This window comes from Falco cherrug, chromosome 3, assembly GCF_023634085.1.
Source record: "Falco cherrug isolate bFalChe1 chromosome 3, bFalChe1.pri, whole genome shotgun sequence".
Taxonomy (NCBI): Eukaryota; Metazoa; Chordata; class Aves; order Falconiformes; family Falconidae; genus Falco; species Falco cherrug.
In genome coordinates, this window is record NC_073699.1 from 113,711,403 (window position 1) to 113,738,413 (window position 27,011).

At 39.8% G+C, this 27,011-nt stretch overlaps 3 protein-coding genes and 1 long non-coding RNA gene across 6 annotated transcripts; 2 read left to right on the forward strand and 2 right to left on the reverse strand.

Moving 5' to 3' along the window:
- LOC114015313 (uncharacterized) lies at positions 1-16,527 on the forward strand. The gene is made up of 3 exons (XR_003559164.2): positions 1-82; positions 3,130-3,201; positions 16,435-16,527. It is a non-coding gene; the product is annotated as an uncharacterized LOC114015313 (long non-coding RNA).
- On the reverse strand, positions 3,554-7,247 carry RBP7 (retinol binding protein 7). The gene is made up of 4 exons (XM_005437073.4): positions 7,123-7,247; positions 4,482-4,660; positions 4,116-4,217; positions 3,554-3,788 (listed from the first exon to the last, which is right to left on the reverse strand). Exons 1-4 carry the CDS (start codon positions 7,193-7,195, stop codon positions 3,738-3,740), a joined length of 405 nt encoding a protein of 134 aa, XP_005437130.1. The 5' UTR covers positions 7,196-7,247; the 3' UTR covers positions 3,554-3,737.
- On the reverse strand, positions 10,828-18,606 carry NMNAT1 (nicotinamide nucleotide adenylyltransferase 1). Of its 2 annotated transcripts, none has more exons than XM_055705986.1 (5): positions 18,455-18,606; positions 15,042-15,216; positions 14,433-14,616; positions 13,603-13,748; positions 10,828-12,307 (listed from the first exon to the last, which is right to left on the reverse strand). In XM_055705986.1, the coding sequence occupies exons 2-5, from the start codon at positions 15,163-15,165 to the stop codon at positions 11,907-11,909; spliced, it is 855 nt and encodes a 284-aa protein (XP_055561961.1). In that variant the 5' UTR covers positions 15,166-15,216; positions 18,455-18,606; the 3' UTR covers positions 10,828-11,906. The 2 variants fall into 2 exon arrangements, with proteins under 2 accessions (XP_055561961.1, XP_055561962.1); XM_055705987.1 differs by lacking the exon at positions 18,455-18,606 and adding an exon at positions 18,117-18,230.
- On the forward strand, positions 18,123-26,767 carry LZIC (leucine zipper and CTNNBIP1 domain containing). Of its 2 annotated transcripts, XM_055705988.1 has the most exons (7): positions 18,123-18,237; positions 18,803-18,945; positions 20,035-20,170; positions 21,248-21,346; positions 22,019-22,114; positions 23,902-23,983; positions 25,431-26,767. In XM_055705988.1, exons 2-7 carry the CDS (start codon positions 18,845-18,847, stop codon positions 25,487-25,489), a joined length of 573 nt encoding a protein of 190 aa, XP_055561963.1. In that variant the 5' UTR covers positions 18,123-18,237; positions 18,803-18,844; the 3' UTR covers positions 25,490-26,767. The 2 variants fall into 2 exon arrangements, with proteins under 2 accessions (XP_055561963.1, XP_014133776.1); XM_014278301.3 differs by lacking the exon at positions 18,123-18,237 and having other exon boundaries at positions 19,992-20,170.
- The last annotated feature ends 244 nt before the right edge of the window (positions 26,768-27,011 follow it).

Here is a 27,011-nt window from a genome sequence, read left to right on the forward strand (position 1 = left end):
GCCCGGGCGGAGGGCGGATAGGAGCGGGTTGGCCGGTGGCGGGTGTGTTGCTGCTTGCGCGGAGGCGGGACCAGTGCTGCAGGTACGGGTCTCCCTGCTGCAGCTGGGCTGCTGAAGCGTCCCCGGTTTCCCGGGGCCGTACGTGCTTCGCTCCCTGACGGTGTTCGCCCGCCTCCCTGACCGAGCGGTTTCTGTGTAACCGCGGCGGTCTGTGAGGTACCGAGGGACAGCGAAGGCGCCAAGCCCCCAGCGAGCGCTGGCCCTTAGCCTTTGCTAGGTGTAGTTTCAACCCGAGGTATTTTTCTCCCTTTCTTCTGTAAAAACACAAGCTTTTTTGCACTAGATCTTTCATTACACCACTAAATATATTTTTGTGAAAGATAATGATCTTTTCCTCCTTTTTTACCTCACACTCAAAATGAAACTCCAGTAAGAAACAGCTAGGGTCTGTGTTGATTGTAAGCAGATGTTCACTAGCAACTCTGCCTGTTTGATCGGTTGTAATGCACGTAGCTGACAAAAGGATTTTGAGAAGTTGCTCTTTCGGAAGAGAATTAAAAAAAAACGGAAAAAAAAATGGGTGGCAGGGTGGGGAGTTGCATCAGCAGCTTTTTTGCCCCTGGATGAGCAGAACCTCCGACTCAGGTTTGAGTCAGGTGTGAAGAGCTCCATAGGAGGGAAGAGCAGCAGGGTGTTAGGTGGGAAGCAAACTGGTCTGTGTGAGCAAAGGGTAGAATTAAGACATATTTCCATAAGCACTGCAAATAATTATAAAGCAATAACATCGGTTGGGGTGGGGTTTTTTTGTTTTCATGTGTATTTGAGGAAGATAGGATGTTTGATCTTGTGTTTCACTATACATTTTCTTTAATGTACTATAGTGATGTAAAGGTGTTTGAACAGAAACAATGTTTTTGGTGACTTAACCAAGGTGCCCAGAATGGGAAACAAATTATTTTATAAATAATTGGATCACATAATTGCTGGTCTTTTTGTAGAATGCATTCTATTGTTACCTTTATTTTTTAGCTTTTGTTTCATTTTGTGTTTCTTTATCTTCTTGGGATTATGTTTCATTTTGTCGTTTTTTTCCAGCAGACTTGGGGCTATAAACAAAGTTGGGGCTATAAAAAAAGCACAGGCTTATGTGATTTCATTTGCTGGTTTCTTCTTATGCTAAAATGTTGGCTTGTTCCATATTACATAGTCATTGCACAGAATAGCATGCAAGAAAATTATTAGGAGGCTACACACAAATGTATGTCTTAAAAGCCTTTGAGTAAAAGTTAGTAACCTTAAAGGTACTGCTGATGATACCAGGGGAAAGTGTTACATGCTGTTTAGAAGTACTCTGTGTAAGTCTGTCAGAAAGACCAACTTTTAGAAACAATAATAACAAGCTAATACAACGCCTTACATTTTTATCTATGACTTTTATAACTTTTCTTTTTTCATATCATCATTAGAGAAAGTATTTGAGAGTTTGTGAATCCTGGCTGTTCTTTTGGTTTTTCATTGTCTACTTGAACTATTGTAGAACCCAGAAGGCAACACATTTCTTCTATTCACCTAATTATAAAGTACTTTCACATGCAGCTGGCGTACCTTAAAAACATTATAATGCACCTGGTCTGCAGTTGCACTAAAAAAGCCTCAGAGGCTGGTTTATGAAAAAGTTTCACCATCAAAGCAGTAGTGCAAGATAATTGGTCTGAAACACCTTTGAGTGCTTCTCTGGGGAGGTTTGTTGTTGTCCTTCAGTTCTGTAGTTCAAGTACGTATCTTCCTGGCAAAGGCTACCTCAAAGTCCCTGTCTGTCCCTGTCCCCCGGCTTCCAGAACATGTGACTGCTCCCTTTCTATTTCATCTTTTCATCATGCATTCCAAAATGTTTAAATTGTATTTTGTGAAAGCATGTGAATAGGTTACCATATAAATGAAATTAGGATAAGCAGTTTTGGCACTAGTAGCTTCTCTCATCCTCAAGATCTCCAAAGCATCCTCAAGCAAGTTCTGCATCACATTATCTGCTTTCAGATTGGCAATTTGAAGGAGGAAAGTAGCAATAAGAAAAGTAGTATCACTGCTGATAATAACCCTTCTATATTTCTAACAGTAAGGACTTAGTAATGCATTATTACACCTCTAGTCACACAGGTTTCCAAGCATCAGGTTTTCCTGGTTTCTACTTGGACCCTTTCTTCGTACTCACAGAGTTCTTAAGGTCACCATTGCCTTTCTGTATTGCTTCTCATGCATATCTTATGGAGCGCACAGCCTAAAAGCTGTGGGGGTTGAGACTAACTGCAATATTTAACGCTTTAATTACTGGTGTTAGGAACCTCTACAATTTAAATAAAGATGCAGTACGTTCCAGAGGTGCCATCTAGTGGAACAGCAAAGTCTGCGTGGTTGTTGCTGTGTATTGCTGAGATGCGACAGAGCAGGTCTGCTGCATGGATTTGTTATTTATATTATAATAACATGGTAATAGTAATTTTGTTTTCGAATAAATGAAAACTTATCAGTTCCAGAAGGAAGACACTGTCAGGATCCATAAACACCAGGCATTTTACTGCCAGTGCCCCAAATTTCCCTAACCGTCTAAAAAATAATAGTTCTTTTCTTCATGATTTGGCAACTACCTTAAATTTACATAGGCCTGTAGTAATTGTAAGGAGTATGCCCTCCACACTTCAACAAATTTTGTCTGCCTCTGGTGGCAGCTTTAAGAATTTAGAACTGACACCAAGTATCAGAAGGGTAGTGCTACTAATGTTTTTAAATGTCATTGGTTACGTTAGAATTTTTTTCCTCATAGAAAGTAATTAAGTTACTAAGATTAAGCTAGATTAATCACACTCTCTTTCCACTAGCAATAAGATACCTGCAATATTAGTGTTACCAACAATAGGCAGCAACTCATTTCACATGTAGCTACCAAGTTGATCTGACCACTTCCATGTGTTTACAGGAGACAGAATAAAACTTACTTCTGTATGCAAGATTACACAAGGTCAAAAAGAAAATCATTTAACCTAAATGAACAAATGTATGCAAATAAATCTTAAGTGAAGAAGCATTGTTTTCACTCTGTATATGTGCTTATAGTGTTCAGTTATTTTGCAGACTGGAATCTACATGGATTACTCTGACCCATCTTCACTGTTCTGGGATTTGATCACAGGCTCGTTTCCTCTGGTAAGCTGAACTTAATTTTATTTTTGAGAACAAAGCAGCTGTGGTGCAATATAGGACCTTACATTACACATTTAAGATACAAGTGGAGTTAACTAGTAGTCTGCATCTTAAAGGGAAGCATTTTGAATAATAAATCTGTATCCTTTGTAGTCATCTTCACTTCTCTGCCATCATTCCTCCTCTGTTTTGTTTGATGTTGGCATGCCCCTTTAGAAAAGCCACCTTTTCTTGGTTTGAATTACAGTTGGTTAATTAGAGACCCAAACCATATCACCTATGTTTTGGGTTGGGTTTTTTTTCCCCATCCAAAAAGACATTCAGAAGTCAGGTACTTAAGACTGGTTTAAGGCATTTATTAGCAAAAATCAGATCTTTAACACTGGCAACAGCAGACTTATTTCCTGAGCCAGAAACATCAGCCCATTTAGGTTAATAGGTGCAAGGAATCAGTTCTTGTCCGTACAGCCATCACTGGACATGAGGATGTGTAGTCCTAGTATATAGCTGTCTCTCCATGTAGGAACTAGTACACATACTCAAGCTCTCTTGAAGACCTGTTTACATACTTGATTCTCACAACGAAGCTCCTACCAAAAATAAAACCAGACAGAAATATAAATGTTTATAGTAATCAAAGGAACAGCTTCTAAAGGTGAACACAAATCCCTTGCCATGACTAGTGACCACCACTGTGCCACCATGCTAAGTTATGCTTAACATTCTGAATTTAACTATATGTTACAGTGAAACAATGAAGTTGTTCCAGGTAAACTAAAATCAAAGTATCACGTACTCACCATGTACCATTCCGTTACAAATACTACAGAACTAGAAGATGACTTGTGCACGCCATGACCGCGTTATAGATCTTATTTTTGTCAGAGACCAAATTAGTAGAAATCTGAAGTAAATACCAGGTGGAGGTCATCTCCTTCAAGCCAGTGAGTCCAGCCCCTGTTCTTTTTCTCTCCAGTCTGGATACAGACAAGTCTGTCATTTTCCCAGGTAACTAGGCTCTGTGAAAGAGGAAACAAAAAAGTGTATCTGTAGGTCTTGGTCTCAGTTCTGCGGTATACTCATAGACAATGTCCTTTTTTCTTGGATAAAAGGGACGTAAATACTGCTCCTGAGGGAAAGTGAGACTCTTTGTCCACCTTGGGCTCCTACCTCTGCATTGCATTACAAGTAGTGTTTTTGGAACAATTTCAGCTCAAGTAGCTGGACTGATCATGGCATCTTAATTTTGTCACAGCCTCTTCATTTTATATATTCAGCCTTACCTTGCATTTTCTGTTATCCAGGCCTTTATTATCTTCTTCAAACTCTTCTCCAACTTTGAACTGAAGCAAATAATCTCTGAATGTGCTAGTGGTATGGATATAAAATGAATCACCATCTTGTTTGATCACTTTCTGAGGCTTCAGCATTTTTGCTATCTTGCGTGTTGCAAAGTCAATACCTTGGACAGGAGGCAAAAAGGTCAGAGTGGTATTTATCACCAGCCATTTTGACAGCCAGGACTTAACCTTTTTTTGCCACTAGAAGCATTTCTTAGATAGCGTGACCTGCTATGCACAGTTTTGTTGCTTGGTTGGGTTTTTGGTTTTGCTTTTTTTTGTTGTTGTGAGGGGTTTTTTTGTTTAAAGCTGTATTGTTACAATGACACAGTCACATTTTGTACATTTTACTCTTTGGAAACCAGTTTACTCTGTTGTTACCCAATTCCTATGCAAGATTTCTAAGACTTTGAATCAGAAGAATTCTTTTAACATTTGGGGAGAGTTGGTTTGCCCCCCACAGACACCCCAGGCTTGATCTCAGATTTACCCCCTGCTTAGCTAGAGGGTATAGTTAAGGGCTGTCCTCATCCTTTGTCAGAGGAAAGGCATGATGTAAATTCACAAGAAATCTTTGCACACTCTACCTTAAAAAGGGTAAAATGAAGGGCAGTCCTAAAATGAATTACTTGGGCTTGTTTTCAGGACATGCCACTTAGACTTTTTAAGTGCACCTAGAAAAGTCACACCTGTCAAAAGATTTCCTGGTTATCTGTAATGATCAGTCACCTGTAACAGAATCCTTGTGTTCTTGGTAATACTGAGCTAAAGTGCTTGTAGGTTTTTTCTATTTGTCTAACAAATGTTTGTTTCATTAAAGGAATGGGCCTTTGGCAGGCAACTGGATTACATTGCATCCCAATAGTATGCTCAGAGTTAGGGTTTCAGGAAGGGGAATGGGTAAAATGGGAAGCTGTGTCTTAATTTAGTAGTTTTCATCACCTAGATTAAAACTGACATTTCATAGGACTGCTAGAAGTTTCTCGCTTTGTGCAGGCTGGGCTTGTGATTTTCTTAACAGGGTGCGTTCAACGACCATGTGTTGAACCATCTGGCTCACGCAGGCTGTGTTTGAAGTGGGACGTCGTTACTGTATGCATTAAAGAAGTGCCAGAATCTGTCAGTCATGTTTTTACAGGGTTACCAGTTTATTTTAGCATAGAGTACTGGCAACAGCCACACACATTAAGCCTTAACATGGTCATAAAAATGTTTAAATATAAACTACTTACAAATCTACTTTTTAGAGGTAGGTATTAAAGTGAAGGAGGGACTAGGCTTGGAATAGCTATGTCCTTATCCATAATCCTCTAGTTACTCAGCTGGTCGGATATTAGCCTCCTCACTCTACCTACCCTGGCAGAAAAGTTTTTCATTCTAGCTCTAACAATATTGATTTCAGTCCTTGTTTTTTTCAGGATCCTGGCAACCAAGCAGGAATAATTAAAGATGGGTTGTAAATCATCAACAGGATTCTTTGCCTTTACTTCTAATAAGTTCCCCCAATTACATTCTGAAAACAAAGTACATTTTTCACAAGATTGGTAATTGCATTTCACTAAAGAAGCCCTTTACTTAGTTCGACAATGTTTATTATCAGGGAACAATCAGAATCTCTATTCCATTTGAAGACAACACATTAAGAGTTTATTACTTTGTATTCAGACAGAGGAATAAATTCTCATTATGGGAGCACCCTTTCTTTTTTTCTAATTGCTAACACAGTGGGATTAGAAATAGAGAAGAGTTCTTTCACCATGTTAAAGACACCAGCTAGACAATTGAAGTAGGTCACCCAGCGTCGCCCAGCATAGATAACAGCCAGAAAACAGATTTCATTCTAGTTGTGTATACAATAACCAGCAAGGGACACTGGTGGTCATTAGTTTACGTAAGTCAAAAAGGTCGAAAGGGGTAGGAGAGGCAGGGAGAAGAGAAGACAGCACACAAGGTTGCCTGCTGTTGCAGTCTGCAGTGAGCTTTGTACAAGAAGCTAATAAAGTACCAGTAACTTCCTTAGTTCCCCATAAAAGCACCGTTAATCTCTCTCTATAAAACATCTGAGCAAGGTAAGAGGTTTGCTTCAAGCACTGCAGGAAAGGGACAATTAGAGAGACTTATCAACAAGTCACAGCAATGAGAGAAGTATTTTGTAAGCTGTTTAAAGATAAATGACACCAAGCTAACCAACTGCCTGGAAGTGGAAAATACCCAAGTGCTTTTTTGTTGTTGTTGTTCCTTGGCATTTAATTAACTGTAGATGTAGGTTCTTGTATGTGCTCAAAAGCAAGAGAAATTGAGTGGACAGGGCAAACTCTTCCCTGGCTCTGTTGAAAGCTGTTAAAAATTCCACTTTTAATAATTATTAGGCTGAGAAATTCCTGAGAGCTGCAATGACACTTGGGTAACATGCTAAAGTATAGTTAATGCTGGCTGTTTATCAATAAGCAAAGATCCTTCCATTGTTTTGCAGAGGAAAAAAAAAACCTCAGCAGTATCTAGGTTTTAGAACTCAGACTGTTAAAATTCAGGAAGACCCTTACAGGGGAAGGGATGAAGGATAGAACTGGGTATTTTCACCTACCTAAGGCCACCATGTAACCTTCAAAGTTGTCATTGCTGAAAAGGATCCAGGTTCCACTGAAATCCACAGGCATTGCCAGACTGTGGATGGAAGTTGCAGTTAACCTCTGACCAAAAAGCAAAATGAAGGAGTGGTTGTCTAACCAGGCTTTATATAAGGAAGACTGTGGGTGGGATCACATCCCGGAGCCTTTCTGATGGAGGGGAAGGGTACTCTTGCTGGCCCAATAGGTGAGAGGGTATTTGTAGATCAGCTTCTGTTGTGTTGGAGGGAAAAGTTCACAGTTTCTGAAATCTTTTTGTGGAGCAAATGTTAACAGCCCAGGAGTCACAATGCGAATGAAAAACTGGTTTAAACTGTGTCTATCTTGTATGCATTAAAGGGAATCATGGTCAGATGTCATTACTAGAATTCACTGCATGTTTATTAGATCTGTGGCTTTATGCTCTGAAATCTACCTATTTGTAGAAAAGGTGATCTACCCGTGGTAAATACATGCTATATTTGAACAGGCAGGGATTGACTTAAACTGTGGATGGTATAATATCAGCACATTTTAAAGCAGTACCTATGACACAGTGATAGAGATAAGTGTTCTATCTTGTTGGTTTATGTCTGGAGCAAATAGTAGGCAACATCACTGTCTAGTGGTTGTAGCAGAAAAATGAAAGACAAAGCTTGTTTGTGTATGTTATTCCCTGATGTGACTCTTAACCCTGCTCTGCTATGCCACAGTTTAACTATTTGTGTTCTGGTTTCTTTAATGCTGTTAGTTGTGTCCTAGTTAAATGAACATACATGTACAAGATTCTTTATTTTCTCAGATGCCTTACCAGCCAGAAAGTTTGTGTAACAGATGGGCTTGAAACAGCAGATCCAGAGGCCTGAGCTCTGCTCCCAGTTCTGCAACTCTGTATTAGTCAGTTTTCTTAGATGGGAAAGAGGACCAATACCTGTTCTTGCAATCCACTTTCAACTCCTAAAAATGGCCAATAATAAATTCAAAAAATACCCTAGTGTATACAGAAGACATAGCTCCCCACTTCATTTTTTACTCTTGACACATACAGTAAAGGAGAGATGATACAGAAGTTATTCCCATTGATGCTTTATTAGATGCTATGCATTGTGGCAGAGCATATAGGGAGTAGAGCACCAGATGCAGCAGGCAAGTTTCAATGTTGGACTTTTATCTTCGCCTAAGAAGTGAAAGAAATCTCTTAAGTGATGACTCAGCAATGTGTTTTAAAAAGTGAATAAAGAACGCTTGACTTCAAAGAGAAAGAGTATGTAAGGAATTTGGAAGTAAGATTTTATTGGAAGATACGTGACTCTCCAATCTTTTCCAATTCCTCCATATGTGGCTACTTTTTGTAAACTGTATGCCTTAATGTCACAATTTACTAAGGGAGAAAAATGAATTTCATAATCCTGGACAACTAGACACTCTAGAATTGCTACGTACAGGAGAGCTAGATAACTTTCTACCTCAGTTTCCTCATCAATAAAATGGGGAAAACAATCAATCCCGAAGTCACAGGCATGTTTTGAGCATTAGCTTGATCACACATTTGAAGTGTGGAACAGTAATGAGCACCATAATGAAGGTTATATTAAAAGAAAAACCTGAAATTGATGGGCAAGGGAAGTCTTATCTGTGTTGCTACCATAGTAAAAATGGAATTTGGTGTTCTGAATCTTGAATGAGGACACTCACCTATGGCTACTACATTTATCTGTTTACTGACTTGGGTTAGGCTGAATTAAAAAGACAGTATTTTGCAGAGAGAATTAAGCTTCCCTGAACTTTAGCTACATTTTTGGAGCTGACAGTTTGACCTGTATGACTCACAGAATCAGGCGAGTAGGAAATTAGGACGTCAAAGCTTGTTTCCTGTTTGCAGATGGGTATTGTTCTCTAACCTGTACTAAACTAGGAATGGCACAGGGAAATGCAAATTAATGCTTCCCCTGGTCTCAAACAGTAACATTTCACCCATAATTTGTTATTACGATGTTATGGTAGTAAAGCACTGTTGCAACACTGACTGTTCCAAGTAAAGAGAAGTCGGTACTTGGATAAATCCTGTGTAAAAAGCCTGGATATTACATTTTAACTAAAAATTAAGATTATGCAAACTCTCTGGGATGTGGTGCTGCTTTCTGTAAATCAGTACTTAACTAACCAAGACTTATAAAGGGTACTAGGGTTACTATTTCAAGGCTCAGCTGAAGAATTGCCTATGGGACTTTTTGTTAGAACTGCTGAGTGCACTGGCCACATCCTATGATGTTTCATTTCTTTCTCCCTTACAAATTCCCAATTTTCTTTTTCTGGAAATAATTTTTTTCTATTTCTATCTTAATTGCTGTGCAGCACTGAGCATCTAACACATTCCATTATGGATATGGCCTTGTTACAGAAGTAGATGAAGTGTTAAAACTAGTAAAAGAAAAGATCCATATTCAGCAGTTAGTGTAATCTTTGAACAATGTTCTGTTTTGTATAGACATAACTGTACTGACATCACTCTACCTACTTCAAAATCACGGTCATCAGGCATCAGATTTCGCTAATAACAGATGACTCAAATTAGCATGTTACATGCAGTCTGTTTTATTGAAAGACCCACCACACATAACTACATTAAAACCTAGTGAAATACAACTGTTTAAAGAACAAAGCTTTATAAAACCTCCTATTGAATTTGCAGTTTCTCTAGAATTACACAAACTGCACCAACACACACCAGCATCATTATTTAAAGTGCAGTTTTGCTCCGAAAAGTGACCACATAAAAATAGGGTGCTTTCCCATTAGAAGAATCTGCTCTGTTTATTCAGAAGCACACAGGCTGACTTGGTTGCTGAAAAGAATTGTCAGTCATAAGACAGACAGCAAGCAAAACAGATCTTGTTCTTTCCTGTGCATCATCAATAACACAGTTATCTTCAATCAGCTATGGCAATTTGATTGCTAAGGTGTCACAGGGGGCATAATTTATCCTTGGGTACCTGTATTACTATTGATGATGAATGAACTCAGCCTCATTATCAAAGGACAGTAAGCTTGCCTGTACTCCAGGGGGGGAAGTGGCAAACCAAGCACATGTGATACAGGAATCAAGAAAAAAAAAATAACCTAAGGATCCTTGATGCTATTTTCTGTCACAATGCAGTTACAGATGCACTTTGAAGTTGTGCCTTGATTTGACTACACTAATCTTGTAGATTCTCTGTAGATAGTCACATTCATAGGCTGGAACTAGTAGAACACAGAGTTTTAGTGTATGGTAATTGCAGATTTTCATGTGGGGCTCCAAGTTTGCTTGCCTGATGCTATCTCCACTGTGGGTTACAGGTTGTCCCAACAGCATCACCATTTCCCTGCTGGATTTTATATGAGCCTTGCAGGCCCTAGGGCCACTCATGATGTTCTGTGTTTGGCTTCTGGCTTTCAGGCTCCCCCTAAGCTCCTAGGGAAGCTCAGACCTCTGCCTCGGCTCTTTGGGGATCTTCTGCCCAGGGAAGGATGACAGGCTGTCACAGGTATGATCCTGGAACTTGTCCCAGGTTCTAGACTTGCCCAACAGCATCTAGGCTTCCTACCCTGAAAGTCTCATGTTCTGCTGGATTTGTTGATCTGAAAAATGTGAACAGAGTCATCTCATGGAGATCGTACAAAAAGGCTGTTGATCCATTAGGTAGCATCTTGGAAACACTGACATTTTTAATAAGGCATGTGATCCAGACAAAAATAGGATGACGGCAAATATAGGGAGGTAGAGTTCTATCACATGACATTCACAGTGCCTCTAGTTTATATTCAGATAATACAGACAATATACCATTAGACTGAAACCCAAGTTTCTAGCAATGGAAAACATTTCACTGATGTACAGTCTTAATATCCTACCATTTCTTCTCAACTCCAGTTACAGAAAACAATTCTGCTATACACATTTGTGTGAAATATTTTTTTGGCTCAGAAGTAAAAGCTCATTCATCACTTGAAATAAAGGGACAACTGTCTGAGAATCAGTGCAATGATACTATTAATTTATATCCATTAAATCAATGGCTCTAAACCAGTTTTCTGAAGTAGGTCTGTCCTTCCACGTGAAACAGCGCTGAGCTTAATGTACAGTTCTGGAAACATGACTTGCAAAGTAAAGCACAAGGCATTTCTGGGAGCAAATTGCATGATGGCAGACAAACAGGCTGCATATTTGAAAGGCAGGGGGCTCAAAGCATGGTATATCTACCACCACTTCACTTAGGAATAAATTTTTCCCTTCTAGGACAGAGCTAAATAATTTCTCTGAGGTGCACAACATGTTGGCAAATAAAAAAAAAGTTATATAGGCTTACTATCAGTAAGTGGTACATTTTGAAATTAAATTACTTTGTTAAGACACTGCAAGTAAAAATATTTGTGTTAGTATTTTATAAATAGCAGAGCAGTCTGAGTGAAAACTAATCAGAACCCTTTTGTTTGTTAATTTGTAATTCTCATATGCAAGTGTGAATTCTTATACTTAGTTCACTGCACTGTGACAAAATGTTTAAATGTGAAAATCTTATTGAGTTTAAAAAAAGACTGTGTAGGTCCAATTATTAAGTGCACCAAACCTCAACAGCAATTAGGTATGTACTAAAGCCACAGAATTAGCCCACTATCTACTTTAAAAAAAGACAAACAGAACCCCCAATCCCTAAACTTGACATTTTCTGGTACTGAACTAGCTTTTTTTCACAGCTGAAAGTGAGTTGTATAGTGCCTCTTAGTTCTTGGAATCACTTGCATGTTTCTGTAAGGGAGCCAAGATAACCCCAGCATTCCTGTCTTCACTCTCTAGACTATACAGATTGTTTTTTTCTATGTATGCTTGAACTACATCAGGTACCAGGTAACGAATGCTGTGGCCCCTCCGCAGTGCTCTTCTAATCTTGGTGGATGAAATGTCATTTGTGATCCATTCTTCCACAAGGTGAATGTTGTTCTTATGTTTCCACAAAATATCAGATTCATAGATGAATTTCTGAACGCTGTTTCCAGCCCTACTTATGCATACAAGGCCATGATTTTCCACAATTTCAGTGATGTCCTCCAGCTTCCACAGATTGGGGATCCCAAATGATTCCAGCATGTCACTTCCACAAAGCAGTTTAACCTGTGGGACACCTTAAAAAGAAAAATAAGTGAGCAACAGGACTTGGTTTAGGCCACTAGATTTCAGCTAACTTGATGGGGGCGTTTAATTTCTAGGCTACCTCAGTGTATCTTTGGTTAAGATGAGACAATGGAATGAAATAAAAGATTCAGAGTATAGAGTTTATAATTAGTAGTCTCAATACAGGAGTTCTCTGAAAAAAGGTTATGGGATTCTTTTCCTTCAAAAGGACTGGAAAATAAACTCTCATATGCTTATTTAGCCTTGGGCTGAATCAATCACTATGATGATCAAAGTGAAAGAAAATATAGAGAAAATTCCAGAATAGGTAAGTATAAAAGGATACCGTAATGCTTGTAAAACTTTTATCTGATATTCCATAGAACTACAGAAGAGGCGCTAACTTTCACAGGACAGGGGGCATAGGGGATTATGTAAAAGGGAAGAAAATATGACTGAGAAAACCCCAACCCATAGACTAGGTGACCTGACTTCAGCGGGACTCTGTTCCGTACTATGTTTTAGAGGGAATCTAGAGAAGCACGTTGACAGAAACTGCTTTAAAGTAATGGAAGCAAAACAGACTGCTACAGATTTGCAGCTTCCAGTAATGTCACAGGGTGGTAGGAATATAGTAAAACACCTGTCAACACAATACGAAAAAAACCTGCCTGATGCTGTTTGTCTTTTCTTTGAAAGCATTTTCATTAAACAGCTATCAATTAAACAGTAGAATTTGGAAAGGTTCAAGGGAAGAAGTCAAGAGAGAAGTCAAGATTTCCTAATATAAAGGATTAAGATGGTCGTTATGCAAGGCCGTTCAAATATTGTACAAGTATGTGTAACTGTACACGTCAAGCTAAAGAACTAAAATTAACATCTAAAAGCAGTATGCCAAATAAATGCTACCTAAAATTACAAGGCCAAACTGTTGTATAAAGTTTAAATTACAATTTTAAATGATCCTGTACCCAGATAAATTTTGAATTTCAGGTCTTAATCCTGTCCTTTCTTCAGAAAATTATGATCCAAAATTCTCAGCTGTAACTGCAGTTTAGCAAAGTTCTGTAGCTAAACAGATGGCTTAGACCTTTCGAATTTCTATTACCTTGACTATTTTTCATGTCCTATATATTTTACCCTTACAGTCATCTTGTTACGAAGCTTTATGCTGTGGGATCTAAGGGAATAAACTTACTCAGTGAAATCAGAACCAAGAACTAGCATAAAAAAAAGTTACTCATCAGTGCAATTCCCTGGAAATAGCAAGTATTGTTTAAGCAGTAAATTTGCAAACAGACTTAACTTTTTACATCTGGACTCTGATTTTTCTTTTTAATGGGGTCATGCCTATTTGGTTCCTGCTTCCTCTTCCGTCCTGGCTTTGTTAAAGGTATAGCATTCTGCAGACTGTTGGTGGGATCAGGGGATAAAAGCTTTTGATGATGGTACCTGCAAAACAGACGTATTTTAGGTATTTTAAACATGTTGGAGAATACAGAGAAGAGTATGGCCTAATAAATAATCTATCAGTACTTCCTCCTGCAGTACATTGGCAGACATTCATCCAGGAACTGATCTGCTGGAAAAGGGACTTATGAAACCTGGGTCATAAGATATTCAAAGTGCAAAGATGTCAAAGCAACAACTACCAGGTTGATTTGATGGGGTTTTTTTAATAAAAAATTGTTTTAAAAAGAACCACCTCAGTGAAGTAGCAGTGACCGAAAGTAAAAACCATAAAACTTAAAAGATTCTCCTTCAGACAGTTCTCATGCCAGCCTTTGAATACACGAATGGGCAGCACAGCACCCTCGGAATCAAATGAGGGAACCGCGTGCAGTGTGCCTACCCTATACTAGTCTCTTGCCATTCCTTGTGAATACCTTCTCAGCATAAAAACTGACTAAAGCCTAAGAAAACATGTATCTTAAAAACTGTTCACAGGCTTATTTTTTGTACATTTATGGTAGACTCTTTCATTTACAATGCTCATATAAATAGTACTTCTGAATTCACTGAGTCTATTCGTATGATTTGAGGTTAGCCTGTTATTATTCTAATTTGTTAGAGCTAACGTCATTCCTTATCCTTCTATAGGTTCTTGAGACTTTTTAGAGTTTGGCTGAAGAATACCTTAAAACTTTTAGTGTTTCCAACCACTCACTCTGGCTGCTTTCCCAGTCATCAACTTCTACCCAATCTGAGTTTTTTGTAGCTAGTTTTGCCATAGTTACTCGGTGATATGCACTGATCAGACCTTTCTTCTTATATGCATCGCCTACTGGTGAAATTATTCCTTTGACTACTTTGTATTTTCCTGTGGAAAAAACACATCACACAAGAACATGAGAAGTGGTTGAGCAGATGTTACTTCCACTGTATTGTATTTAAACTATTACATAATCATTATTCACTGCAATCTCTAAGAACCAGCCCAGTGGAAAAGTACAGTACACTTCTGCCATTGTGCAAGGTAAAGATCTAGTAAGATACATTAGAAAGACTACAAAACTCACGCTTTAGCTCATTAGAATCAGTAATAAGCAACACATATATAAGACTGTTCTCTCACATATTTGGCCTGCGTGATTTTGTATGATACATACATGTGTGCTAGCTTCAATATCTAATTAGTATTTCCAAAAAGATCTGTCACTGTCAAACAGGCATTCATATACACAACGTATTCACCTTAATTCTAGTTATCAGAGCTGTTCTGAATTATATAAATTATCACCCTACCTGTTTCATCGAAGTAGTCTTTAGCCAGCTCAAATAGCCTTAGATGCATGTTGGTAATGGGATTGAAGGACCCACAGGCCAGCAGTACTACTTCAGTCTTCTTGTCAGGTTCTTCCATAGCCATTCCTTGCAGCTACAGAGCCAAGTGGAGAATGTTGGTGCTCATTACCAGCCACTGCAAGAAGAGATGAGATCAAAAAGTAGTTAACACTTATCTGTTCTGCCAATAAGCAGATTTTAAGGTAAAATTAAACAGTGTATTTTCCCTCCATCAACATCGAGCCTGTGATTGTTCATGTGACCCTGCATTTTTAAGAGATTAAACCTACCACCTCTAGTTCTTTCTGCTTATCTCTGGATAGAGGGATAGGAGCAAGGAGCTGAGACAACGGTGGCATTACATTGCAGAAAGGAGGATAATTCTGTGGGCTTCAGAAATCAAGGATGTAGAGAAAAGTGAGCATGCTAGGAAGAAAACATATGTAATAAATAAGTGAACCCAAATTTGCCTTGCCCACATATTATCACAGTGGCTGCAATTTCCTCCTAGATGCAAGAGGAAACATCTTTAAAAATGGAATCACTGAAAACAGGCTGCTTGCCTGAAGAGAGGACAGTGTACTGCCCATTCTGAAGAAAAGCAGCTCATGCAGAAAAACTTCATGAGGAGAGATTATTTGTCCTAATTGCAGGACAAACTTTGTTAGAACAGTGCAGGTTTTTTAAGATGTCAGCCAACTGCCAAGAGACACATCTGCAGGGAACTTTCTTAACTTCCTTACTTCTAGTGCTTGCAGGGGGGAATAGAATATCCTATGACAGTTCCCAGTGCTGCTACTATAAACTGCAGTGAATCTATACAGCAAAATCTATAAAATTACCATTATATTTTATGAAATTCTGGAGGAGAGGAGGGGTAACATTTCTTCATTTGGGATTTATTTACATTTTACATGCTTTTGGTATGTGGGAAGGGAGTACTATGGACTAAATGTGAAATCTACTTTGTGTTGCAGAAAGTAAGTGGTAGGTATACTAGTGGAACAGATGACAGAAGAATAGTGAATAAAAAAAAGTTCAGTAAAAGCTGCAATACCGATTATTATTTTTTTCTTTTTTAAAAATACAACAGCGCTGTTCCAATTTTGAACTTTACTTTCAGAAAGCTGCTTAACAGTTGCTGAAAATAAGGAAATGTCACTACTCTTTCATTTCTCCTCACACTGCATGGATATTTTTTTTTTCTCAGTGTTCTTTTCTTTCATGAGAACATTCTGGCTTGGCAAGATGGTTTCCCTTAGCAAATGAAAACTGGAATATGTTATGGGCCATTCTTCTGCTGTGTTTGAGACATCTGTGTCTAGCACTGAATAGTCTGCCATTGTTTCTACAGCAACATCACTGGAAAGATCCCACAAGGTCACCCTCGGATTCTGTCTCCTTTACAAAGAAGCTGAGTGAACTTTGCAGTCGCCACAGCGGTGAGGTATCACAGCTAAACCTTAACAGCTACTATGTACTAACATCAAATAGCCCTTGAATAAAAAGAAGTCGTCCAAGGCTTCACATCTTGCAAGTGTTAGTACTTTTCTGTGCTTTCAAGAGTTTCACAAACTTTTAAAATATTCTTTATTACTGCAGAGTAGTTCAGCATTTGAAGGGTTTGGTGTTAACTTGGAATGCAGTCTTCACAAGGGCATCAGCTAGAAGAGTTACTATGGGAACAGGCAAGGAAAGGAGTTAGACTTGCCTTTGTAATTCATAAAGCCCTACTTTCTAAAGAAAGTGGCTCATGCTGCAAATTTGAAAAGGGCTGATTTTTTCCTTTTTTAAAAAAAAAGCAAGGGCAAAATTAATAGTAAATTTTAAGATTAAAATATATAGGGCCTTTTCTGGAGTTAGTCAAATGTCCTTCATGCTGCTAGCTAGTCTTACAATCTTCAGAAACAGGCAATTATTGCATCATAAACTCACCTTGTAGTGCTTCATATCTGCATAGAAATTGAGAATATAGATGTAATAATTTGCACATACCCTCAGTTTCCTAATTTGTATCGACATCCTCTGCCTATCGCTGTTTTCACAGAAAAAAAAGCTGCATGGTTGATGGGGAGAGCAGAGGAAATGGCAGAGGCATCATGACACGGGTACCTTTGCTGTTATGCCATCCCTGTAACCAACACAGCACCATCAGGGCCAGGATCTATTTTGTATGAAATGACCTTCATAGAGCTCCAACTTTTTGGGAAAGGCTATAAAACTTGCAAATCCCAGGAGAGAAAAAGACAGCTGGATTCCAGTGATGAGTGAAGCCCAGACACTGCCCGAGCTGTGGGTACACAGAGATATGCCTATTCTCACTGTATAATAATGTAAGTAAGTTTTGATGAATTATCTGTAATTTGGCACTGCCTGACACAGCTCTATTGCAGTTCAACCACAAGGTCCAAACTAGCAGCCCAGCTCCTACTATACAGAGATGAAGATCTGCATGCAGGTGTTCAGTTTTACAAAACTGAGCAGTCTTAAAATAATTAGTGCTATCTTATGCCAAATCCTAAATGAAATAATAGTAACGCCTCTCTACAGAGACTTAAGATGGAGAAACAAAGTAAAGTGGCCTTCACTCACATTCTCTCTAAGAATGGGACATCCTGGATCATTTTCCCTTCTTCTTCAGAAGGAAAAATGAGGTGCCCCGTGATGTACTCCTTTATGTAGATGCTTATATATAATCTCTTCGTGCTTATACCTGATCTTACCGGTGTTTAGTGTGTACTACTTGCAGTCCAGCTAGCGCTTAGCTGGATTTGGCATGCATTCGCAGCAAGAAAAATCGGGTACGCCTACAGCAGGTTTTGGGGTGGCTCTGGAAACCAACCCGCGCTCCTGCGGGTGAGCAGCTGCGGCCCCTCGCTGAAACTGCCGGGAACGCCACACAGCAGACCTGCAGCGCGCAGGCCGCAGGCAGCCCTGGCACGCTCGGCCCGCACGCGGCCCCGCCGCCGCCGCCCCCGCCCGCCAGGCCCCGCCGCCGCCCGCCAGGCCCCGCCGCGCCCCGCCGCCCGCGCTTACCGCCGGGGCCGCCCGCCAGCCGCGCGCGGAGGGGCCCGCGCTCCCATTGGCCCGGCCGCGCCGGAAGCGGCGCCCGGCGGAGGCGGCCGCTGCCCCTGGGCTCCCGTAGCGGCCTGCCCGGGTGAGGCGGCGCGGCCTGCGCGGTGGGCGGCTCTGCCCGCGGGGGCCAGCCGCGGGGAGGGGGGGAGCGCTGGGGGTGCCCGCGGCCCCGCTGCTCCTGCCCGGTGCCGCTCTCGCACCCTTGCGGCGGGGCGGCTGGCGGCTATGCCGGCGGCTGCGGGGGGGCGTGGGGTGCCCGCAGCCGGTGGGTGTCGAAGGTGTCGGTGTGTTTCGGGCACCTGTCTCCGGGTGGGGGCTCCTCAGCAGCCCCCCGAGGGGCCCTGGAGGGGCAGACACGGCTGTTCCCTGTAGCGGGGCCTCCGTATTTCAGCGGGCGCTGCTGGGGGCGAAGCCTGCCGGGCCGTACGTGCTGGGGCTGCTGGAGTGGCTGCCTCGCGAGCCGCGTCGTGCCGCCGGGGCAAGCGCTGTGGAGCAGCCGCACGGTTCCGTGCCCGCTGCGCGGATTTCCGAGTGTTGCCATCAGCCGTGCCATCGTCAGCATAACGCATTATTTTCTTGATACTTGGAGTGTTTTAAAGTAAGTCTCAAGCTGCTGACACACAACAATAAAATGTTCTTTCTCCTAGGAATGTCACATAACAACTGAAAATTTCGTGTGGAAACAGAAAATGGCTTCAAGAGGAACAACAGAGACCAGTAAACTGAAACAAAACTTGGAAGAACAGTTGGATAGGTTAATGCAGCAGCTTCAAGATCTGGATGAATGCAGGTAATAAAAATAGATGCTTTCTGCTTACGTGGTAGTGTTTTCCTTAAGTGGTTGGCAGAAGAAAGTGGTACCTTTCAAATATCTGTCGGGGTTTCTGTTTTACTTTATGTTTTTTAAATTAGATAGGATGTTTGTGTTAGATATTTAAAAATTGTCTTTAAAAAAACTTTTTATTAAGATCGTTCTATTATCTTCTTGAGGAAAAGGCAGACAGAAATACTCTTACTGTTTTGAAGTTCTGTACTTCATTGGGATTTTTTAACTTAAGAGCTGTTCACAGAATTCACAACTTTCATATGGGCTTTTTTAACAGCAGTTACCAAATAGCTTTTGCTTCTGTTTTGTTTTGTCTTGCAACTGTGGATGTTTGGATTTGGGGTTTGGTTTGGTTTTTTGTAGTTTGTCTAACATTTTCACATGGGTTTTTTGTATGATTTTGTGTTAGGTTTTTGTGGGCTAATAAAATTTAAGACAGACAATTACCAGAAAAAAGGATTTTTTTTCTATTTTAGTATTTGTACTTAACTTCTCGTGTGGTCTTAGATACTTTCTTTGACTGTAATTCTAACTTTTCCAAGTAGTATGGGTTTTTTTCAAGAACAGCTATACCTGCTAAGGGTTGATAGTGCCGTTCTTTGAGTTGGGCAAGGTTTAGACAGCAGGATCAGTTGAAGATCCTGAATAACTTGGTGGTTTCTGGGTGAGGAGGTAGAGTTCTCAGATAATTTCACTCATTGCAACTTTGAGCAAAACTATCTCTCTGCATGTTTTTATTGAGATCCAAAATACACTTTTATATATTGCACCAAGTGTCGAGTATCTCATAGTTGTCAGGGCCTTTTTAATGTAAGCGACTTCATACAAACAACACAAGTGCATGGGTGGCTAGGAGGTAGTGTAAAACCAGGAAAACTACACATTAGATTAATAACAGCTAACAGGGCTAGAGCAGAGTAAACTGAGGCGATGCGAATGTTTTTATTGCTGTCTGAGGAAGCATGCTTCATGGTATTCCCTGATGTTCTTTTCTCCATGATACATCTCAGGTTTAATCCTATCAATTAATGTATCTTACTGGATCCCCTTTAGAGAGGAACTAGATGCGGATGAGTATGAAGAGACCAAAAAAGAAACTCTAGAACAACTGAGGGAGTTCAATGACTCTCTGAAGAAGATTATGTCTGGAGATATGACTTTGGTGGATGAGCTCAGCGGGATGCAACTGGTAAGGATGATGTGTGACTAGAAATAGTTCACGTTCTACCTGGACTCAGTGAAGAGAATAGTTACAAGTGGTTCGTTATAATTTTTAGGCAGGCATGTGTTGGAAGCTAGATAGATTATCTATCTAATGTTTTTATTATTTAATATATGTGTACATATAAAGACCTGGTTAGGTCTCTTCATTTTAAAAGGAAAAGAAATGTTGAGGCATTATAACCATAACATTGTAGAAGAAACTGTGGGAAATTGCAGGGACTAGATATATCGGATCCTTAATATTAGAAATAGTACAAATTAATATAAAAGGTGTGAGGGATGATCCAGGGCAATATATATATCATGAGAAATAAAAGTTCATGCCTGTTCGTTAGAAAGCATAAAGATAGCATTTCCTGTGTCCTTACTGCTGGTTTGCATTTGAGAGTCATACCAGTCCAGAGGAAAAGGCTGTAGGAGTGACTGTGTAACTTGTAAGTTCTGTAGTGAATTGGTCTTATTTTATGCTGAGTTCCAAACTTTTGACCTATTTTCTCTTTTCAAATGTTTAATTTAGAGCATGATTTGTTCCAAGTTTTAGGGTTTTGTTTCCAGAGAGATCTTGGATTTGTCCAAACATGATTAAATCTCACCACAGTTATAATAGCTTTGGTACTCCATACAGGGTTTTGAATAACAGTAGGAGGTTTGCCTCATCATTACTTACATTCTGTTTCCCTTTAGAAGAGCTGTAGTCATCAGTGTGGGCATTAAAACTGCAAAAGATAGCATAGCACATCCACTTGTGATTTGCTAATACCAGGAAGACATTGGAAATTATTAGAAATTAAGACCTGGACTGTAATGAAAAGTTTCACAGCTCTTTTGCAGTGTAGTTGCACTAGTTAGTGGATTTTTCAAGCTATGCATAAAATTAATTTTTTTTTTCCATCTCACTTCCATGGTTATACACAAAAAGAAAAGCTCTGTAGCAGATAATGCAGAGGACTCTAATGATGGTTTCCAGCCTTCAATAATCTTTGTCATTCATCTATAACTTGAGACGCCATTAGTTCTGGACATTCTTGCTCTTTCCTTGTAGGCAATACAAGCAGCCATCAGCCAAGCATTCAAAACTCCGGAAGTAATTAGAATGTTTGCAAAGAAACAACCAAGGCAATTGAGGACAAGGCTGGCAGAGGTAAAGGTTTCTGTTTTACTGTAAAAACTGTTCATTTGAGCTAGACTGATGTAAATATGTAATGATCGCAAGGAGAGCACCAAGTGTTTTAGAAAACTTGGTGCAGCGTCATAAGGAGATAGAGAAGTTCTGTTTCAGAATTTGGTGTTAAATGTTTATTGAGGTAATGGGAACAACGATGTGTATTTCTGGAATTATATTCTGTCTTACTGCTTCAAAACAAAAATGGGATTAACAGATAATGAACTAACTGCAAATACAAAATCTGAAGAGTATGAATATGTACTTGTGCCGGGGCTGGAGAGTGCACTTGATGTTTCGGAGGTCTAGCCTGAACTTGAGATCCAGATAAAGTTAAATGAAGTCTGATTCCTCCATGTATCAGTGGTATGTGAATACATAGTTTTGAATGAAGAGCAGTCTTTGATTAAAAGGTTTCAAGTTTGGAGAAAACAAGAATGCTAAGGTTAGGTGCAAAAAATATTTGCCGAACGTTCAGAAAAACTTCACAGCTATCTTTTAAATTATAGGTAGCTTCGTCCCTTATTTCTGTGGGTACCTTGCTAACTGATGGATGATATTTTTAGGCTGTTGCATTTCTCATGCTGTTGTGTTGAGTGAAACTAACAGGAAGCTTATAAATCCTGACTTATTTTCCCCCTTGGTATACAGATGGATCGAGACTTAATGATTGGGAAGTTGGAACGAAACCTGTACACACAGCAGAAAGTGGAAATCCTGACTGCCCTCAGAAAGCTTGATGAGAAGGTAAGGTGTTGATGTGATAGGTAGGTGTGTAGAGATTTCAGTCTGTTGAAGAGGAATTTGAAATCATTCAAGAAATTACAACTTCTGTTTATCAGCAAATGATAAAATGCATCTTGCTTTTGTAGTACATAAATGTCCTTCCATTTTCATGCTCAGCTTTCTGAAGCACTCACTACTGAACACATATCAAATAGTATTGTACGTTTATATAAGGTTATTTCTACTTTAAAATGCTCTCTGCGGTGGGTCATGTGAATGAATCACATATAAACTGATATGAGTATGGTATTTATAAAAGCTACAAAATAATTCTTTTACTGGCTAACTACCACTGCTGTACCTGGCAGGAACTATCCAGGGCTTTTGACATACGCTGAGCTTTACTTAGGTTTGTATTAGTGATAATACACCTCTTGGTGTAAGATAAATAAATTGGAGAGGTGAGTGATAAACCAATTGTTTCCTCAATGAGTCCATCAGTGGCAGAAGAGTCCCTGGGTTTTACCACTAGAGGGAGGAAGCGAAGTTGTTATTTTTGTGGCTGGTATGTGAAGAAAATGGGTTCCTGTGGATCTCTGTACTTAGATGTCCTTAGGAAATGAAGGATTATAATGGAAAGGATCAAATGCAGTACTTAAAGGAGTTTTATTCCAAGTAGATGACGTGAGCAAATGCTTTCCTTCAAAATATTTTTATTGCTTGACTGTCAGAGAAAAAAGTATTTTGGAAATAGGTTAAAAGGCTAGTTAAGATTGTGAACTGCATGCATGAAGATACCCTGGCATGAGTTCCTTGCATCACTTCAGACAAGCCACTTTACCACATTTTGATGTAATCTCTTTATCTTTTAAAATGATCAGTAACGTACTTCACTGAGGACTGCTAGGGTAGTAGTTTTACATCTGTACTGAATGTGAAAAATTGTAAATGTTACCTGTTTGTCTGCACAATACTGCAGAATGTTGAGTAGTTAGATGCTTGCTTATGAAGCACAGAAAAGGCAGGTAATTTAATACTTTTTCCTTCATTCCAACATAATTCTGAATGCCTGTACCTAATTTTTATATTTTTAATAAATAAACTGACACAAACACTGTGGACAGTGTGACACACTTAGGCTTTGATTTAATAAGGATATATATCTGAGGCTACTTAAATGAGCAAGTTTTAACTTGGAATATCTGAACCTCCCAAATGTAGGTTACTAGTTCATTATTGTAAATACTTTATGGGCATCTGTCACAAGGCATCAGAGCACATAGTAAAAGCAAAACATACATGTGCAAAGAGAACCGTTTCTAGGTCACTGACTCTTAACGTGGTCAGAAGCTGGTAGTGACTGCATATTTTTGCTTTCCTCAGCTGATGATAGGAAGTGAGCTTTGATCCTCATTGCTGTATTGACCACATGACAAAAAAAGTAATTGACATCCTTTGCATAATTTTGGTACAGAGGTACAGTGTGACCGTTTAATCAAAAATTGTCACTGGAGATCAGCTTGAAACTTAGTGCTGCATGTAGAAGCATGTCTGACGTTGCATTTGCTGTCCTTCCTGGGCTGACAGGAACCATTGAGGAAAAAAACCTCAGTGGTAGGGGAGTAGCTTGCATTTTTACTTTGGCTTTTAAAATGTTAGGTAACAGTGCTGCTTAAAAACTTCAAATTGATGTAACCTGTCATAGTTCATGTATATGCCCATGTAGACAGTGGGGATTACAGTGGTGGGAATATGCACACAAAGTTAAGGTACTGAGTTCATAGTTGGTGGCCTTTTTTTTTTTTTAGCTCACTGCAGATGATGAGACATTCTTGTCAACAAATGCTGGTACAGCTCTGAGCCAGTTTGAGAGAGTCTCAACTGACCTTGGTAAGTTTTCCTTCTCGTACCTTCCAATTTCTTTGCCTCATTGAACAATGACTAATAGGAATACTTGTGATTCCCCTATGAAAGAGAAAATTCAAACAAAAGATTTATGCCATTAAACTTGGTGTACATTTTTCTGTTTTATTAACAATGAAACTCTGATACACTATCTACAAGAAAAAAGTAAGGCAGCAGATCCAGTGCCAAATGTCCATAAAATGCCAAGTGTTGCCCTTAATGCTGAAGGCTTGAATGGTCTGCCTCAAGCAGAGATGCTGCTCTTAGTTAAATACAGATCTTTTTTGCATTAATGACTCTCTTAAGGAGAGCCTTCTCCTTTGCTTGATGCAGAGAATTCAGCAATTATTGGCATGTTGTCAAAATGGAGCTTCAAAGCACTGTTCTTGCCGTAATGGTGTCATAACTAATCATATTTACAAGACCAAAAGCTTAGGTATAATATGCATTAAATAAACACAACAATTCATTCTAGCATTACAGTTAGAACTGTGATGAAAGAACTATGAATGGCAGGAATGTGCCAGACTAGGTCAGAGTACAAATAAACTGTCTCTGTGACCTACCTTTCAGTACCGCTCTTCCTGAGAGTGTAAGAACCCTTTTTGTTCAGAAGGGTACTTCATTAGAAGCTCTGCGTGTGTGTGGTGGGTTGACCTTGGCTGGACACCAAGTGCCCACCAAGCCGCTCTCTCTCAGTCCCCCTCCTCAGCAGGACAGGAGAAGAAAATAGAACTAAAAACTCATGGGTCAAAATAAAGGCAGTTCAATAAAGAAAAGCAAAGACTGTGCACAGAAGCAAAGGAAAACAAAAAGATGTATTCTCTGCTTCCCATCAGCAGGCGATGTCCAGCCCACTGTCTGGGAAGTAGGGCCTCAGCAGATGTAGCGGTTCCTTTGGAAGACAAATGCCTTAATAACTAATTCCTCACCTGCTCCTTTCTCCTGGCTTTTATTGCTGAGCATGGTGTCATGGTATGGGCTGTCCCTCTGGTCAGTTTGGGTCAGCTGGTTGAGTCACAGCAGGTCCTGGCTATGTCCCTTTCCAGCGTCTTGCCCACCCCAAGCCTACGGGCCTTTGGGGACAAGACAGCCTCCATGCTGTGCCAGCACTGCTCAGCAGTAGCCAGAACAGGGGTGTGTCACCAGCGCTCTTCTAGCTACTGATGCGAAGCACAGCACTAGGAGAGCTGCTGTAGGGAAAGTTAACTGCATGCCAGCCAGGCCCAGTGCAACATGGCTGGTTTCAGACCTGTCAAGCCAGTATGTCTCCTTTTTTTTTTTTTTTTTTTTAATTAGCTCAAGCGTTCTGCTTTTCACATGGTAGGTTTGATTTTTATTTTTTTTTCCATCTCAAATATTTTGCTGGATTCTGTATACAAGGGCATTTGCAATTTCTACTAATACTGACAATGTTTTTCTCCCCTCATAGGATCAGGAGACAAAGTCTTTGCTCTAGCAAGTTTTGAAGTAGAAAAGGCGAAGCAATGAAGAGGTGCGTGAGGCTTGTGTCTCTCCAGTTATCAGCAGCATTGGACTTCTCATAGTGCATTTGTTTTTGATATGTTGAAAAAAAGAAAAGCAAAAAATACCCCAACAAACAAACCCTAAATCTCTTGGGTTCTTAACCAGAAGATATGAAGTAAACAGCCTTAAGTGCACTTTGGAACCTTGGTGTCTGTACTCCTTAGTAATACGAGTTCTGAGGCTGAACACTAAGTGGTACTCTAAAAACAAAAGCACGGTATGACTGTCTTGGGAAAGGATCGGCTATTTTGAACTTACCTAAATGTGTATTTCTCTAACTATTAAAACATAATCTTTTTGCATGTGGTTGTAGCAAGCAGATCTTTCTCAGGAGCAGTCCTAATGAGTGGAGCGGTTTTTTGGGTGATTCTTCACATTGCTCTCAAGTTGTCTTAATTTTTGTCTGGACTCCCTACTAAGTAGTTTATAGTAGGAATGCATTGAAGCTTTGAAAAATTGACGTAGTTTATTTGAAATGCCATCTTTCTACAAACTGTTTGCAGAAGGACCAAAATGAGTCTGTGTGCTGATCATTGGCCCTTAGCTGCTTGTTTGCTGTGTGTGTGAATGGGCACCATTGTGTCCTAGCCTTGACTGACAAACAATGGAAGCCCTGTAGGGAGGCTTCTGGAGTAATTTAACCTTGCATATTGAAATGGCAGGGAATTGCTAGGAAATGGCAATGAGAAGCCCTGTCTGTGACCTCTTACTTCAGCTCTTGGTGTATATCTACATGCTACCATTATTTCCCAGTATTTCTGAGAGAGCACAAAACAGCTTGCAAGTAGAAACAAGTTTCAAAAGGGGTGAAAAGCTCTCATTACATGATCGGTGCAAGTGTTGCTCGTCTATTTATCAGATGGTGGTCTTGTGGAGAGGGGAGGGTCTGTGCCTCCACTGCGAAGTTAGAATCCTGAATAATTTCAGGGTGTAGGAGGATTTATAATCTCATTTTGTTGAATTTTTAGCTCCTGAGTGTGGAGAAACTACTTGGGACTCTAGATGTGTGTTTAACTTCCTGAGAAACTATTTTTTGTAAAATCAATATTGGGTATCTTCAGTTCTTAAAGTAGTGACTGCTTCACACTGTAATTCAGTAGGTGTTAGCATTTTGTCTGAGCTAATTGGAAGCCTGTATTTCACTGAAACTTTTTTAGCTTGAGAAATGTGCATTTCAGATCTGCTCTACCCTTGGTATATATTCAGGTGTTGATCTAATGATATTGGCACACACCCCCCCCCCCCCCCCCCAAAAAAAAAAGGCATTTCTTAATTGAATTTCATACTTGTTCCCCTTCTTATTTTACTACCAGCTAGAGAAAAGGGGAAAAGTAAACAACTTCTAGATGTAAAAAAAAGGTGAGGGGGCAGCATTAAATAAAACCCCACCTTCATGCAAAAAAAATATAATTTCCATCTATTTCTGTGCAAAAATAGTTCAAACATTAGCAGTTTTGGGTCCTTTGGACTATATGTTTTAATAGGG

Bases quoted from the DNA above. Each gene is read 5' to 3' on its own strand.
- LZIC (XM_055705988.1), top strand. From the start codon at position 18,845: ATGGCTTCAAGAGGAACAACAGAGACCAGTAAACTGAAACAAAACTTG. The intron at 20,171-21,247 runs GTAAGGATGATG...CTTTCCTTGTAG, and splicing joins AGCTCAGCGGGATGCAACTG to GCAATACAAGCAGCCATCAG. The intron at 21,347-22,018 runs GTAAAGGTTTCT...CTTGGTATACAG, and splicing joins TGAGGACAAGGCTGGCAGAG to ATGGATCGAGACTTAATGAT.
- RBP7 (XM_005437073.4), bottom strand. From the start codon at position 7,195: ATGCCTGTGGATTTCAGTGGAACCTGGATCCTTTTCAGCAATGACAAC. The intron at 4,218-4,481 runs GTAAGGCTGAAT...CCTCTTTCACAG, and splicing joins TGGATAACAGAAAATGCAAG to AGCCTAGTTACCTGGGAAAA. The intron at 3,789-4,115 runs GTATTTACTTCA...TATTTTTGGTAG, and splicing joins AAGGAGATGACCTCCACCTG to GAGCTTCGTTGTGAGAATCA.
- NMNAT1 (XM_055705986.1), bottom strand. From the start codon at position 15,165: ATGGCTATGGAAGAACCTGACAAGAAGACTGAAGTAGTACTGCTGGCC. The intron at 14,617-15,041 runs GTAGGGTGATAA...TTTTTTCCACAG, and splicing joins AGACTACTTCGATGAAACAG to GAAAATACAAAGTAGTCAAA. The intron at 13,749-14,432 runs GTATTCTTCAGC...TCTGTTTTGCAG, and splicing joins GAAACACTAAAAGTTTTAAG to GTACCATCATCAAAAGCTTT.